The sequence below is a fragment of the Tympanuchus pallidicinctus genome, unplaced genomic scaffold (assembly GCF_026119805.1).
Source record: "Tympanuchus pallidicinctus isolate F22 unplaced genomic scaffold, pur_lepc_1.0 scaffold10, whole genome shotgun sequence".
Lineage (NCBI taxonomy): Eukaryota > Metazoa > Chordata > Aves > Galliformes > Phasianidae > Tympanuchus > Tympanuchus pallidicinctus.
The window spans coordinates 12,361,930-12,379,119 of NW_026294619.1; the positions used below are offsets into that span (position 1 = coordinate 12,361,930).

Sequence of the window (17,190 nt, forward strand, 5' to 3'; positions counted from 1 at the left end):
CTTGTACTCACCTTGGGAAAAATTTTGCATTTGTTTCAAAGTGCTTGATGCAGTTAATCTGAATTGCATTTCTTTAACTTATGAGTTTAATAGATATTCTATAGGAATAGAGTAATTCAAATTGAAAGAAATCACTATAAGTGTGTGAACTAGCCTTGTTCCTAGCAGAGTTCTCCTGTCTCTCTGTAATTCTGATTGTACAAATGAAAACCCACGTGTTTAATGTATTCAAATATATATGCTTGTAACTCAGCATATTAATGCACCATGGTATGTTATAAGCAAGCTATATTCCATCTGACAATGTTAGCTGGCTTTTGCTGAAAAAGAAATTATTTTAAGTAATTTCTATCTCCTTTCTAAAGGCTGTCGTAAAGCTTTTGTACACAGCTGTGTGTTGGTTCTGCATTCTATTCCTTACAGTTTCTCTACACAAAATACAAAGTCTGTGCAAGCCGTGAGAACTCATCAGCATGGTAGACAAAGGAACAGTGGAAAAATATGTCCCCTCGTTGTTTTATTTTGTTTTTGTTTTTTTTTTTTGTATTTCCATTTCAGTTGTACAATATTAGAGAAATGAAACAGAAATGAAACTAAACTAGCTTCTTCATTTTATTTGCTATTCTGTATAATTTTGTGTAAAAAGAAAAGATACAAAATATTCTTGCTTTTTTTGGTTTAGATTTCTAGCTGCTATAATCAGCGTTCCTGTTGTATGACAGCATAGCGAAAAGGAGCTATTGATTATTACTTCACAGAAAAATTATCTTGCAGTATGTTGTTATTTTTAAATGGTATCTCAGATTAAATTTTGTTTGCTCTCTAATTTGACTGCTGTATTTACAAGCAGTTATCACCCTGAAACATATAAGATCTTCAAATGAACTCTGTGTGATCAGAGTAGGAACACTGGGAGTGGTCTGTTCCTGTTTGCTTTAGAGTTGCAGTGCTTTTGAAAAGTGTATTGTTTAAGAAGTGCAAATTTATAGATTAATATAACTTATGAGCTTTAGACAGCAGGTTAAAGAGAACCTCAGTTAAGACCTGACCTTTACATCTCAGGGTCCCTGTTTATTCCTTCTGCCTTTTATTAAAAATAATGTCTCCCAGAACAAATCAAGCATCATTTTATACTGCTCAGGTGACCTTTGCTTCTTATTTCTTCAGAATGCCAGATTCACCTGGTGAAGTCCCAGAATTTCCTTTGTTTGTTTCAGTTAGTGACTGGCTGGACTCCATAAAAATGGGTCAATATAAAAGCAACTTCATGGCAGCAGGTTTCACAACTCTGGATATGGTTTCAAGAATGAGTATTGAGTAAGTATGCAATCTATTATTTCTGTAGTGACTAATCTGTTTGTTTGTGTACTGCAGTGACTTACTGTGAGGTGTTCTTTTCCTACCTAAGCTAATAGAAGATAAATACAGTTTTTACTAAAACAATATAGGAGAAAGTAGTGATTAAGAAACCTAGAAATGATAGTTTCAATTGTAACCATACAGCACACTAGAAAAGCTCAGGCAGTGAGCATCCTTAAATGTTGGAAAATGGGTTTTTGTTCAGACCAATGAAATCAGCAGCAGAATCTTTTCTTATTTTGCAATGAATATTGTCAAGTCCAAGTGATTCTTCATGTGGAAACAGTTTCATACCTTGCTGCCTTTCTTCAGCCAGCCTCAGTTTCACTCAATTTTGCAATGAAAACACTATAGAACATAAGGATTTGGAGAAATTCTGGATTAGTATAGTAGCATAATGATTCTACCTATTTTGCTCTTGATTCTCTTCCCATTCATTCCTAATCATCTACTCGATCATAGAATCACAGAATATCATGAGTTGGAAAAGACCAGTGAGTCCAATTCCTGGCCCAACACAGAACCACCCAAAATCCAAACTCTGTGTCTGAAAGTGTTATCCAAATGCTCCTTGAACTCCAGCAGTTCAGAGCCATTCCTCTGCTGTGGACAGCCTGTTCCAGGGCCCAACCACTCTCTGGGGAGGAACTTTTTCCTAATCCTCACCCAACAGTTTCCTGATGCAGCTCCATGCTGTTCTCTAGGATGCTGTTGCTGTCACAGAGAGCAGAGCTCAGTGCTGCCCCTCCGCTCCCCTCGTGGGGGGGGAGGGCTGCATGCTATCATGAGGCCTTCTCTCAGCTCCTCTGCTCTGTGCTGGACCAACCAGAGGACCTTAGCTGCCCCTCGTATGCCTTGCCCTCCAGACCGTGCCTCATCTTTGTAGCCCTCCTCTGGATGCTTTTGTCAAGCTGTGTGCTGCCCATTTGGTCCGGAAGGATAAAAAACAGCATTGAAAGGTTTGTTGAAATATAAAAGATTACGTCTACTGCCTTGTTCTCCATCTAAATGGGGACTCTTGTTGTAATAGAAAATTGAATTTGCTAAACAGAACTTTTCCCTCATGCACCTGTGTTGGCTGTGACTAATTGAACTCCTAACTTCACCTGGTGCTGTTGTGTACTGTAAAACTGAGATTAACATGAGTTGAGTTCTCCCTGCTGTTGTTCTGGGACCAGGTGACCTGCAGAGGTCCATTCCAACTTCAGTCTGTAGTTCTGTCTCTGCAGCTGTGCAGCAGTGTTGTGCTCAGCACTCTATGCCCACGTTCTCCCACTCTAAGTGTTCCATGTCTTTCTTGTGCTGGGGGCCCCAGGCCTGGACACAGCACTCCAGATGGGCTTGACCAGAGCTGAATACAGGGGGACAATCATCTCCCTCTCCCTGTTGGACACTTCTCTTTTAATGCAGCCCAGAACACAGTTGGCCTTCTGTGCATGCTTCTGGCTCATGTCCAGCTTCTTGTTTACCAGGACCCCCAAGTCTTTCTCCGCAGGGCTGCTCACAAGGGCTTCTTCTCCTAGTTTGTATAAGTACCTGGGATTGCTTCAGCCCAAGTGCAGCACCCTGCACTTGGCCTTGTTGAACCTTATTAGATTCACATGGTGCCTCTTCTCCAGCCTGTTCAGGTCCTTCTGGATGGCTTCCCTTCCTTCTAGTGTATCAACTGCACTGCTCAGCTTGGCGTTATCTACAAACTTGCTGAGGGAGCACTCGATGCTGTTGTCTGCCTCACTGATGAGGATGTTGAAGAGCACCGGTTCCAGGAACAACCCCTGAGGAACACTGCTCCTGACTAGTCTCCACCCTGATGCAGAACCATTAATCACAACCCTTTGGCTGTTGACCGGACAACCAGCTCTTAATCCACCACACAGCCCAGCCCTCAAGTCTGTACCTCTCCAATTTAGAGAGCAGGATGTAGTGAGGGACCACATCAAAGGCTTTGCGGAAGTCCAGGATGATGACATCTGTTGCCCTTCCCCAATCCATCGATGCTGTCACTCCATCATACCATTATAGAAGGCCACCAAATTGGGCAAGCAAGATCTCCCCTTGGTGAAGCCATGCTAGCTATCTTGAATCACCTCTTTGTCTCATATGTGCCTTAACAAAGCTTCTAGAAGGATCTGCTCTATGATCTTCCCAGGCACAGAGGTGAGGCTCACTGGCCTATGGTTCCCCAGGTCTTCCTTTCTATCTTTCTTAAAAATAGGAATAATGTTTCCCTTTTTCCTGTCACTGGGGACTTTGCTGGACAGCCACAATTTTTCAAATATGATGGAGAGTGGCTTGGCTACCACACCAACCATCTCTCTCAGAACCCTAGGATGGCTATCATCTGACGATATGGACTTTCAATTTTGTGTGGAAGTCTCAGACTTGTTCCACTGTTACAGTGGAACAGATTCCACTTCCCACATCCTCACCTGGAGGTTCAGGGTCCAGTAGATGTGGGAAGCCTGACCACTAGTGGAAAAAAAGATATCCAACTAGTATGGAATTATCTACCTTAAACAGAGGAATATCACTTGGCATGGATAATGAGATTCTTTTGGATGTATCAGCTATAAATATCAAAGTAATATTGTGGGAGTAAAACTGTAAATGGCTGCAGTTATTGACAAGAACATTGAGGTTTCTGAGTTATGAGAAGAAAGTGAAACACCTTTGAAATACTTATAATGAGACTCAGAAGTCACATACAAGATCTAAGATTTCCTAAGGCACTCCTCTGGATGATAGCCCCAGTGCTGGTGATGTGTAAATACTGGCTTCTACTGATATCAACTCATTCTCATTTCTGATGCTAAGGCTATCTGTATTATCAGTAGTAACAGTCAGTTTATATTCAGGAATTTTACACATGAAGTTAGAACTGGTTTTCTCTCATACATATCACTTTACATTCACCTATGCTTAATTTCACGTACTTTTTTTATGGCATAGTCTTATAGAACTTATAAAACTCTTTACCTTTCCCTTGATGCCCTGAATAATTCAATCTCACTATCTGACACTTTCACCTCTTTGCTCATCTGTTTTTCCAGGCCATTTACTGACTTGTTGAACAGTAATGTTCATCATTATCCTAGCATTGGTCCCTGCAGATTCTCGCTGATGACTCCATTGTAAAATTTGACAACCTACTCCTAATCTGTCTTCTACCTGGTTATTTATTCATGAAAAGTGCTTCTTATGACACAGCTCATTTTCCTTATATGCCTTTGATGAGAAACTTCTCTAAAGTCTTTTGGAAATCCAGGGGTGTATCAGATGGGTCATCTTCATCCATGCGTGTTGTGACTTCACCATGTTCATGGTGATTCCTCCATAAGAAACAACTTTATAAAACAAGACTTCCCTCTGCAAAAGCCATAGTGCCACTTCCAAAGCAGATCATTTATCCAGGCATTCAATAATTCTATCCTTTATTGTATTTTCTACTGTGCCTTGTAATGATTTTAGACTCACAGGTCTGCATTTCCCAGACCTCTCCAGGAAACTCTGCTTTGTCTCCAAAATAATTTTGACACCGCTCTCCATGTCTTAGGCACGAAGAAAATTTTAAGTGTAACAGTGCTGATAATCTCTTTCTCACATTGCTGTCACTGTTTCATCTTTGATCTTTTTTAAAAGCCTTGACTAAATACTTTTTTGTTCTGGATTGCTGGTTGGTTTTTTTTCAGTTTGTCCTGTAACTTGTCTTGCAGTCACTTCAACTTCAGATGGCTCCTCTGACAATTCCCCATAACAGCTCTGGCTTGTGAGTTACTCAATATCATCTGCAGTGAATGTCAACTCAAATAATTGGTTTTGCATTCCTGACAGCGGTCAGTCTCTTGATGCTCTTTTATACAGCATTCAAAATTAGACTCTACAGACACGCTGGCTGGCTTCTTGTATCCTGTGAGCTTACCAAAAAAAAAAAAAAAAAATTTATTACAAGCTCTATTATTAAGGGACTTTGGCTGGTTTTTCCTCAAGCAGTTTTGTCTGCCTTACAGCACTCTTACAGGCACTCTGCCTAAGGTTATCATCCTTTCTACTTTCTTTTTTTTTTCTTTTTTTTTTCTTTTTTCAGATAACTTCAGCTTTTTGAAAACTTCTTTTCTCTTCACATAACCTTTCTGACTCTTGGGCTCTTGGCTTCTTTCTGAGTTGTATCAGTCTGTACTTGATAAGCACTATGCACTGTTCCTGCATTTCTATCACTGCCCCACCTGTAAAAGTTTATTCTCCTAGCTGCTTCTTTTTAGTTTCTAAGATGTTCAGTATTTTTTACACAGTCCCTGCTGGTCTTAAGTGTTGTGTATTATTCCCCATGAGAATGTTAAGCCTAAACATATAGCAGTAGCTGCTATCTAGTGGCTCTTCATCTGCTGGATATGGAGTATCTTAACCTGCAAATTTGAAGCTCAGAAGGGTCACGCCTCCAACCATGGGCTCCTTTATCACCTATATCATAAAACAATTTTTAAGGCTATCTAAACAGTGCAATGTCAATGCCATGTCCTATTGTGGGGTTTCTGCAATTGACAGGATGATATTGAAGCTTCCTGTCCTTGCCACCTCTGTGATCTTCCTCAGTGTATTGTAGTTAGTGATGTTTAGAGAACTGCCAAACACCACCATTCCCCAGATCATCAGAAGCACACCTTCAGTTCCTTCAACCTCAGGACTGTAAGAGTGGGTATACCAGCCTTGGTCCTGTGTAATAATGAGTGGAACATTTGCTGCTAACATATTACTAACAAATGGCTATCAGAGCACACTTTTAAGGTGCTTTCTCAAGCTCTACAAATTATTAGCCTGTTTTAGATTGGTACTTTCAGAACAAATGGCAGTGCTCTGACTACATGGTATTTTTTTCTCAAATGGCACTTGTTCAAAATTTGGAATTGACAGACGCGGAAAATTCAGTGCCTGCAGCACTCACATATGTTCCACTTGTGGAAGTAAACTGTCCTTAAGCAGAGCAATTCATCGTATATTTATATGCTTTTGTGTGCTAGAGTTCTTACTATACTTGTATCCATGATGAAACTTTTTATCTTGCAGTGACATTAGAAGAATTGGAGTTGTACTCATTGGACACCAGAGACGAATAGTCAGCAGTTTACAGACTTTGCGGTTACACATGATGCACATACAGGAGAAAGGATTTCATGTATGAAAGTACTAGAATCAACTGTGTTTTGTGCCTCAGCATTTCTAAAACGAAAAATATTCTCATTCTTCCCTTCTGCTTTTCTCAACTTCAAGAACTGCAGTCTCCTGGTTAGACTCCAAAAGTACTTCTACGTTAATGCTTCCAAACTGGAATTTTTAATCACACTGCATAGTTCCTCTGTCAGTTATCTGCCAATAAAATCCTGACCTACTGCAAGACTTGCTACACGTTGATGAATAATAACTCAGCAACTCAGCATGGATGTGTAACTTTGTATAACAGTACTTGGGAAACTTTCACAAACTTACTGGAAAGTAGTAATCCGTTTGGCCTGGTGTGGCTTCTTTATCGATGTATTTAGAGTTTGCTGGTAGATCAAAACGTATTTGACTTCTTTCATGTTCTGTGACCATGTAACTTCCAATACCAAATGTGCAATCAAGAAGTTTCACATAAATATTTATTTTATCTTCTAATTAAATCAAAATGTATGGGTCCTATGGTTATATTACTTTATAATAGTTTAAATGCTGGTAAGCCGGTGCCTCAAAATGTGAACATTGTTTGCAAAAATGACTGATGATTTTATGTAGTGAGTTTTCATTGTGTTGGAACTGGGAGGATAGTGAGAGAAATCTGGCTGAAGTCTTCAGGTCCTTGATTCTGAATTATGTTAGCACTCGACACTTTTTATGCTTTAAATTTTAGGTAAGGTCAAAATATTTATTCAGCCCTAGGTTTTTTATTTTATTTTATTTTTAATAGTCAGCATTTGCCTCTATTCCATGGTAAATTGTCACCGGAAGACTGGATGTAATGTTTCCATAACTACATGTAAAACATGGTTGTCCGCTATACTGTGGTTACATAGACTTCAGAAAGTTTTCTGTTCCAAAAATGTAGGCCTCCACAAGCTGAACTGTCATTTCCACCAGTGGTAGTAGATTTAGAGGGTCAATCATCAGTGGGGTGCTGGAGCAGATTGGCCGTAGCATCATCCAATTGAAGATAGTGGTACAGCCACAAACTAATGCTGGAAGTTACGCTCTGTGGTGTTCAGTTTTATTATACGTAGGCAGAAAAGGAGACATAGGACAGCAGTGTATTAATATGTTGCCTTGAGTCTACTTCTAACTGCTTTTAGAAGTGAAAAGCAGACTGCTGAAGTGGAGTTCTGGTTTCTGTGGGGGCCAGATCTTCATTTAGTACAAGTTCCAAAACAATATCAAAGATAATTACTTTTAGAACTCTTCAATAGCCATATTTACATGCAAGAAAAATGGCTGCAAAGGCCTAACATAATATTTATACCTCTGTAAGATTTACAGCTTTCATGTTTTATTCATGCAACTTACACAGATGTGCTGGGCTACATTTCCAAACTTTTGCATGAGATATGTGCTGCTAGAAACTGGGACACGAGCGCATGTCTGCGAACTGGAGAAGTCACACGCAGATCTACATGCATGTCACATGTAAACTGGGTTTTTGTTAGTTTATGCATAGTTTGGAGGACATTCTCAAGTTACACGGCATTTCAATATACTTAAAGATTACAAATCTTCAGTTAAATGGCGCATTTGGGTAATTACTATAATATATTTGTATATCAAAATGAATTAACTACGTTATGTAATCATAATGATATTTAGTGCTTAATTTACAGCTTGTAAATCAAATTGTATTTCCTGACTCTCAGAAAGGCTACTGTTGTATGCTGGTGGCAAAGAAGGAAAAGCAGAAAGCAACTCAAAAAAAATTAGGCTTCCAGCTGGTTCACAGAGTTAAGACATGCTAGGCCTGATTCACTGTTGTTACCTTATGTTAGAATAACTTCATTAATTTAAATGGATACAAGTAGTGAACTGCAGAAATTTTTCTTTCTTCTGTTAAAAAAACAAAAACAATGAAACAACAGTTTTAACTGAAGAAAAAGTTTTCTAAAAGTAAGTATTCACCAGTGTTCTATGATGTCAAGTTGGTAAGCATGTTTAAAGAGGGGCAGTGCTAGTCTTATTTTAGCTACAAATTTTATCAGCATGGGTAGTCCCACTGACCTCAGACTGATAAATTCTGCCCCAATTCCAAATCTGAGTTTTTAGGATTTTTTTTTTTTTTTTTTGGCAAGGGTGCCCTTAGAGAAATAAAATCATACCTACCTTAAAAAAAACAACATCACAGAGTAATTTAAGATTTGTTTTTTCTTTATTATTTCATTTCCTAGTATGCCAGTCATTGCTTTTATGGCCATTAATGTGACATCTGTGAAAGGAGGCTGTCACGTTTAAATTTATTACTGAAGAGATATGAGTCTGTTATTTGTTAATAGAGTTTCAAAATTGCTCATAACTAGACCAGACCATAAATGTGCACTTTTAAATTCTTCTTTGAAAATTTATTCATTCTTGGTAGTGCGTACACTACACACATTACAAAGCTGTATGTTACATGAACACAATCTGGTTATACTTCATGGAAGTTAATTTCCAAACTTATCACGCTACTGAAAATATATTTTCAAATAATATATAATAACAATATAAAAACATTTATTAATCAGATCTATTTTTTATATGAATAAGAATTTGGGTAACCAGAAAGAAAAGAAGAAGAGATTTCAATGAGACCGTTTATTAAAAACATTATAAATCCAGGATTTTTGGGGGGTTTATATGGTTTGTGTTTTTTTGTTTTGGTGGTGCAATATGACACATTTATAATAGTTGTTCTGATCAAATTTACATTTAATCCATTTTGGAAACATTTGATTTGCTCTTGTTATGTTTCTAACCCTACTCTTCCATTTTATTCAGCACAAAGGAAAGTGCTACCATTACGGCTGTTTATATTTTTATTCATTCAAAAACAAGAACAAAAACACTTTTTTCAAATTGTTTTTTCAAATGTGAGCTCAATTCTGTGCAAGCTACAAGTGTAAATTTGAAATTCAAGCAACTTTCTTTATTGCAGGGAATACTTTCTTTGGGTGAAAATTCTACCATTTAATTAACCTGTATATCGTAGTGTGCAGTTACTGATTAAATTTAACAAATTCAAGTAAATCTAGAAATCTGCTTTTGAAAATCTGGCCAACATTGCACGGTGTTTCATGACTAAAAGTACTCATTGAAAATTCATGAAATAAAGACTGCATGATATACAAGCCCCCTAAAAATTGATTAAAATGTGGACACAAGGAAATAGTTCCAAGCTTGTTATTTACAAGTGATATCCATGCACAGGCTTTTCTAACAGGTGTGGTAGTCATGCATCTAGAACAAATCCATCTGTACTGTTATCACTACCTTGGTACAAGTTAAGTCTTCAGAAGATAGTTTTAATGAGGGCCTTTGTCTGCTGGGCAGGAAAACTGGGTTAGCATCTCTTGGTCAATAAGTGCACTACCCAGTTGTCCATCATGTGTCAACCACTGTGCTTCCTAAGTTGACTGACAAGCAGCTTAGATATTCATTGCAGCCAAGTGGGTCAGTCATCAGTCTAACATGGAATCTCAAGCCATCCCCACCTGATGGAAACTCAGAACCCCAAGATCTATTAGGGGGAAATTTTTTCTCACCTAACTTTGGAGGTGTGCGTTTGAGCTAGTCATCTTAGGTTCCATTTAATTAGTGAAGAGAACAGGGCCCTTGTAGTATTCACATAGTGATAAATGTCATCTGACAGATGTAATCATTAACTTTTGGGTGAGAAGAAATGTGCCAAACCAGCACTTGAGACAAAATGAGTAACTCAGCTTATAGAAGCAGAGAAGGAAGCATAGGGGCATGGAATGGCTGGGGTTGGAAGGGACCTTAAGGTTCATAAAGCTCCAACCCACCTGCTGCAGTGGCTGCCAACCTCCATATCTATTACCAGATCCAGGCATCTGTTCTTAATCTTGTGCACTGATTGTATCTAGTCATCGTGCTGAACCTCTGAAAAAGAGAGGACACCATGTGTAATGCTGATGTTGACATTAAGTGTGTAACAGCATAATGTCTGTCCAATGAAAGCTTAGGTGCACGCTGTGCTTTAATACATGAGCATCAGGCTATCTTACAGTTGGAAATAGTACACTCAGCAAGTAATTCAAGTAACTTAATTGCTCTGGACAAAGCATTCTGTGTCAGAAGATTGTTTATTCTGACACAGGATTCAAACTGTTCCACTTAATTTTTGTAATTCAGGACTCGCTATTCGTTTTCCATTTTTATACATACGCTGAACCTAATTCTGAGCTCCATGAAGTTCTTTTTCAATGCAGATTCACCTTTTATAGTAACAAAATAATATTAATGAAAAGAATTTGGTCTATTGCATCTTCTAAGAAAAGTATTAGAAATTGAAATACTTCATTTATCATGGCATTTGTGCATGGTTGAAGAGTATTGTATTGTGTTAAACAGGTTTCTTTCGGAATGCCCTTGCTCCCTAACTGCAGTTGATCTTTCCTGAGCAAATTGCAAAAATATTTTTTTTTCTTTATTAGTAGTACTATTTTTTTTAAAGAATAAGGAAGAGATCTGTTAAGTTGGGCTAACACCAAGTACTACAGTGATCTTGAAATCTCTCAGAGAGACAAATGAATCAGTACTGAAAAGGGGAAAAAAAAATCTAAGAAGGTTAGAATAAGGTGAAAGAAAACTTTCTATATCGTGCCAAGGAGTTCTAACAAAAACAAAAGAAATGGCACAAAAACAGTTCATGTATTTAGAGTGCACAGATCTCTTCTACCATCTCATCTGTGAATGCTATGGTTGTATATAGATCCTCAGATTATGGACTAGGACATACTGAGTACATAGTGGATATAAAAAATATGTGGATGTGTATATAAAGAATTGTAAATACAATGTATATCATAATGCCTGAGATTTTTCAAGCGCACATGAATTAATTATCTGGCTCTCAATAATGGTAATAGGGTTGATCTTCTCCACTGGCACTTAAAATTGTTAACTTCCCAAACTTCCTTGGCTTGTTATCTGGAAAATGGATGACAGCCTCTCTCTTCCTCCCTTCACAGGCAGAAAAAAAAAAAAAAAAAAGAAAAAAGCTTTCTTAGTTCAATGTAGTCCATGCTTATAAAAAGTTTGAGTACCTCTGTTGAAGTCACCAAAGATGAACAGTATATAAGTGATTTTCTTTTAAATAGTCTTTTATGGACTCTTTTGAGGTGAAAATAGAGGAAAAATTCAAGGGAATGTAAGTAATGATTTGCCAGTATATACTATAAAAAGGTATGTTGAATTTTAGAAAGGAAAAACAAAAAAAAAAGATGAATGTAAGAACAGAAGGCTAGAAATAAGTAGGTTAAAATAAATTTCCATATTTTATTTGTGAAATACCACCAGTTCACATCGTGAATCCTATTTGTGTGCAAATTTCTTTGAATATTCTACATCAGTATTTCCTACTCTCCTTTCACACAGGAGATTTCACAAGTACATCTCTCTTCCACAAGGGGTTAACATATTGTCTGATTTTTCATACCTGTCTAGTTAAACTGAACTTAATAAGGCTAAGTCGTGGCACTGAAGATGTGGAAAAGTGTGTTAATAAGGTCAATGTCAAAAGCATTTCAAGCTTTCACCTGTTCTGCTTTGTTCATGTCCCAAATTTTCAACTGTGTCTCAGTATCCAAGAGTACTTGACTAGTTGGTAACTCAATGTGTGTCCCAGAAATAACGTATGCAGTGTACCATGTTCAGAAACACCTGAATATGTGAAGAGTTCAGTGCTTGTGTGGCTTAATTCAGATAAAGAGGCTGACTAGAAATTGAACTATTTACATGAGTAGGGTTAGGCACAAAATGCTTGCAAATCCAAGCCCTTATAGTATATTTGTAAGGAAGAATGAGATAACATAATTTTGTCCTTTTTACATTCAGTTCTACATATGGTTCCCTTGAGAGTTCACCATATTTGTTGTTACTATGAGAAAACCTCCTGTTTCACACAAGTTTTGGGGAATATTCATCTCTAACATGGAAGCTGATTGCAACTTCATAAATACTAATACTCATTATTGACAACTCAGTGAAGAACTGCTAAGAAGCACATAGATAAGGCAAAACCCTGGGAATGATAACTCAAAATCTCAAAGAAATCTACCTGTCTGTATTGTGAACTTTGCGGTGCCTGGAGCCTTGTGTGGAGAGCAACCTTACCGCTAGAATCTGGAAAATCAGATTTGGGGAACATTTGCATTAGAATCCAATTATTTATTTCTGATTGTGAAAAATTGCCCATTGAATCAATAAAGGGGATATTTTCATAGTATCAGCTCAGCAAAAGGCTCTGAGTGTCCCCTAGAGCAGTGACCAAATAAATAAATAAATAAATAAACAAACCTATTTGCTGGTTTTCCAGGGTCCAGCCAATGATATAGAAAAAAAGTACAGTTGTCATAATTCAGGTTAGAACTTCCAGTAGACACCGTTTTATTTTCTAAACATATAACTGAAGGACTAATTTCTCTTCTTGTTGCATATTGGCTTTTTTGAGAAGAGCCTAAAAAAACAGTAAAAGGAGAGCTGTCCAACTAAGTGCTGCTTACGCATCAAATTTTCAGTTTCTTCCAGACCGAGTTCCACGTGCCAATGAGAAGCAAAAAAGAAAAAGCAAAGCAAGAACATCTTTTATCAGGCTGAGTTCTTTGATTCATACAACTTACATCTCCATCTCATTAAGTGCTATATAAGATTAGATGAAAAAGACAAAAATTGTAGCCAATTTTTCAAATCTAAAGATTCTTTTAGTTACTAAATGACAACTTCACAATTACATTTTTGTCTTGAGAAGGTTTTACTCTAGATCACCTATTGTTTTCACATTCTGATGAAGGATTTTAATATATATATATATTTTATTAATTCCAGAGACAATTAGGTAATTGTGTGAGGAATTAGTTTCATTGTTTCATAGGCACTGTTCTGTAGTGGCTTAGGAGTTTGATACTGGCTTCATTGTCAGTAAGATCAGGCCCTATCTTACAGAGACTGTTGTTGGATTCAGCTTTCCTAATAAATTCTCCCTTTCTGCATGTTACTACTGCCACAAATGATTTGCTGTTGGAAAATCAACATTTATCAGTATGCATGCTGTCTTGTCATTCAAATGTATTACTAAAACATTATACGAGTTTTAATTTCTTTCTTCAGAGTTCCAGGTTGAGATTAGCTTGATCATTTGAGGCATGAGCCAAAATCAAGTAAATCCATAAGTAGCTATCAATGGACTGTAGTAAGGTTTTGGACCAAGGGTTTCCAAAGATTTGTATGGAATGGATGGCCTACTTTAATAAGGGGAAAGAGTGCACTGATCTTAAAAGACAATGCTGCTACCTCAGGAATATGTCAAAAAAGACTATGGTTACCTTCAGTGTGGTGCAAACAAGATACAAAACACACTTGCTGTTTTATCTGGAATGAGTTACCATCACTGAGTTTGGAGTAAGTAAAACAAACATAGTAATCTAACAGAATTGTAATAGAAATGGTTTTCTTTCTTGGGTGTTTTCCCAAAGTCCTGGATTTAAATCGAGGATAAAACCACCTTCCCCATCAACAAAGAATACAACTTCTATCTGCAGGATTTGTCTCTCCTTTCTTCTTTAACATGCAGCATTATACAATATGATCTCCCCTTCATGATAGCAGTTCTCGCTGTTTTCCACTTTGAACAAACTCTGTTTCACATTCCTAGTGCAATACAGTGTAAGGTCTGATATTTGCCTGTTAATTAACGGCACAGCAGTAAATAAAATAAATAATGCCCTCCTAGTCATACTATTTACTGGACTTTTTCATTAATTCCATATTTCAAGAAAACTATGCTACTATAAAATACCCAACACATAAACATAAACATTTTAAAACTTATGGCCATGATTCTGTATCAGCCTCTCCCCAAGAAATAGTTAGGTTTGAATTGGTCATATATGTTTTTAATGTCATATCTTCTACAGCAATTTCTTTTTCTGACTTGTCTCCATGAAGAAGAAAGCTATTTCAGACAGGAGTGGGAAGAGTTGTTTATTGGTTAAATGGTGAAGGAATTGGACTCAATCAGTATTTCAGTATCTTTTATTCTTACCTAAGGCCATGGTTCCAATGTCAAAATTCCTGTATGGTATCAGTTACATCATACATGGTGCTGCTATGATTGAAAACCCAAAGACTAACGAAAGAGGCTTGCTCTTGTTTGGTGCAGTACAACTCCTATAGACTTCAGTAACAAAAGCAGTTACTCTGCACTCCTCAGGATTGCTTCTGCAATTTAACAAGGAAAAAAAAAAGGCTTAAAAAAGATCATATGAAACTATATTTACTGAATGGCAATTGCTTGTTTTCTGGCAAATCAGACTTCATTGACGAAGTTAGTGTCAAATGTTTTCACTTTCTCATCTTTTTTTTTTTTTTTTTTTTTTTTTTTTTTTTTTTTAATTTCATTTGCAGGAGAAGGAAAAAAAAAAAAACAAAAACAGAAACAAAAACAAAATGAGAAAAATATTTGCTTACCTTCCAAAAATCAGCTTTTATTTCTCTTGGGACACAATGTGGTCAGTATGTCTTCTCAGGATAGCTTCTATTTCTCTGTGTTGGTTTTAAACGTATTTCAATTAAAGGAGTTTTGATCTCTTCTGTGAAATTAGATTGTACACAACTGAATATGACTGCTCTTCATAGTCCGCTGTTCTAGCATAGCCATAACATGTATCAGTGTATGTGTATATATGAATAACTATTTGATGATGGAGACATTGTATATTTAAGCAGCCATGTCAAAGTTTTAAAGGTAGATGGCTTCAAACCTAACAGTATAATCATACTTGCAAAACATTTTACAGACAAACCATGGCCTCAGCTCAGATCTCATATCCTTATCCGTATCCTTCAGAAACCACTCTTTCTTTAAAGACCCCAGATCACAGTTGTTTTTCAGCTGCTTTTTTTATTCTCACGAAGACATATTTGAATAATGATGACTACCTGTAAGTGAATCTTCACCATCCATCTCACAGAAAAGCAACCTTGGCACTGTGCCTCTGAGTTGTATCTTCATCAGTCTGAACCTGTGTCGCATTGCACACAGCAGGCAAGATCTACTAATTCTGAGAGACTGGACATTCCATAGCTGGTACTGTGACTGCCCCACTGTTCAGAACAACCTTTTTTTCTTCATGCAGTTTATCTCCCACACACTCTCCGAGCACATTTTTTCTTTCTGTCTTTTAGCCGGTTTATAACAGTGTTGCAGGAATAGCCATGAAACAGAAACCTTAATATACTGATTTTGCAGACCCAAGGGGAATTCACATTACAAGTGAAGTTATTATTTTCTGAAAAGTGGCGTTACCATTTTTTAATTCTATTCCTATGATAATACGATGTTCCATGTAAATTCTCATGTGCTGGCATGCCTACGAGTTAATAGTGTGATAGAATGCTCAGCTCTCAACATTAGAGTGTTTTTAAGGTGAACTGCATTACATATGCCATCTCTTTGCAGAAAGAATATGGGGTTTGGCAAAGCTACCTGCTGAGCAACATAATAAGATTTTTGTACAAAGTACAAGTTACTGATTATTATTGTATTTTATTTTTCTATGATTTCCTAAGAGGCATTATCAGGTCTTACAGATGGGGTAAGCCTGTTTATTAAGATATTTATTAGCAAATAAAAGTTACAGTACTGGTGGTTATTTTTGAGTTAATGGTGTTTGTTTTGCCTTAGGTTATCAATATAATGATGCACAGTGAAGCCTGTCATATATGATCATGCAAAAGAAAAAAGGAAAAAAACAGCTGCTTAACACAGGGTGGTGTACTAATAAAGATGGACCAGCAATATGTTCTAACACTTGAGATGCTTCAGGTTGTTGTGTTTTTTTCTGCAGCAAAAGAATGCTTAATTATAGTGGCCTCTCCTGTGCTTACCACTGAGCACTTACGCTCTCATGTACACTCATGTACACTTTTTCAAAAGGCATATACAGCTAACAATGTTAGGAAATACTGTACACCTTAAAAGCTTCAAACAACAGCACTCTTCCCTGCTTAAGAAACACTATCCAGCTGAATTTTAAAAAGATTTTAATTTGCTATTAAGATTTTGCATTATTGTTCACTCTCTTTACAGTGGTATTATGTAAGTAATACCAAGGTAAGAGACTGGGATTCTCAGAGAAGTAGAGTCCCATACAAAATAATCAGAGTATAGCCTCAAGAGGACAATTAACCCTTCATTTCACAATGTCATATTTATGCAATACAAGACCCACAGAATTATATGTATATTAATAGAAAATGAATGTCATAGGTCCAATATCTACTACATGTTGCATATTTTACAGGGGAAGAGTTTTCTTACTTGGGATGCAACAAAAAATGAATATTTCACTTTAGATTTGGCTCCAGAAATGCCTTTGCTGTTCTCATCTCTGTTGAATTTAGAACTAGTTCTGTATACAGACTTATTTTGGTATAAAACAAGGAGGAGATGAAACTCCCTTCTAACACACTCACCCCCACTACCTGATTAGCCTTTGGAAAATGCTTGGACTCAGAGGTTCAATGTGACATTTATATCACTTGATTTTCCTTGAGTACCTCATGATTATTAGGGATCTCATCGTTCAATCAAAACCCTTCTGA

General features: G+C 37.0%; 1 protein-coding gene and 1 long non-coding RNA gene across 7 annotated transcripts in view; one reads left to right on the forward strand and one right to left on the reverse strand.

Moving 5' to 3' along the window:
* EPHA6 (EPH receptor A6) overlaps positions 1-14,922 on the forward strand; it is a 496,053-nt gene extending 481,131 nt beyond the window's left edge. For all 6 annotated transcript variants that reach the window (XM_052703538.1, XM_052703498.1, XM_052703517.1 and 3 more), the window contains 2 exons: positions 1,168-1,317; positions 6,421-14,922. In XM_052703538.1, the coding sequence (XP_052559498.1) occupies positions 1,168-1,317; positions 6,421-6,535 (265 nt within the window). In that variant the 3' untranslated portion in view covers positions 6,536-14,922. The remainder of the gene's footprint in view (positions 1-1,167; positions 1,318-6,420) is intronic.
* Positions 14,720-15,637, reverse strand: LOC128090847 (uncharacterized). Its single transcript, XR_008211110.1, has 3 exons — positions 15,526-15,637; positions 15,055-15,129; positions 14,720-14,805 (listed from the first exon to the last, which is right to left on the reverse strand). It is a non-coding gene; the product is annotated as an uncharacterized LOC128090847 (long non-coding RNA).
* Between the last annotated feature and the right edge of the window lie 1,553 nt (positions 15,638-17,190).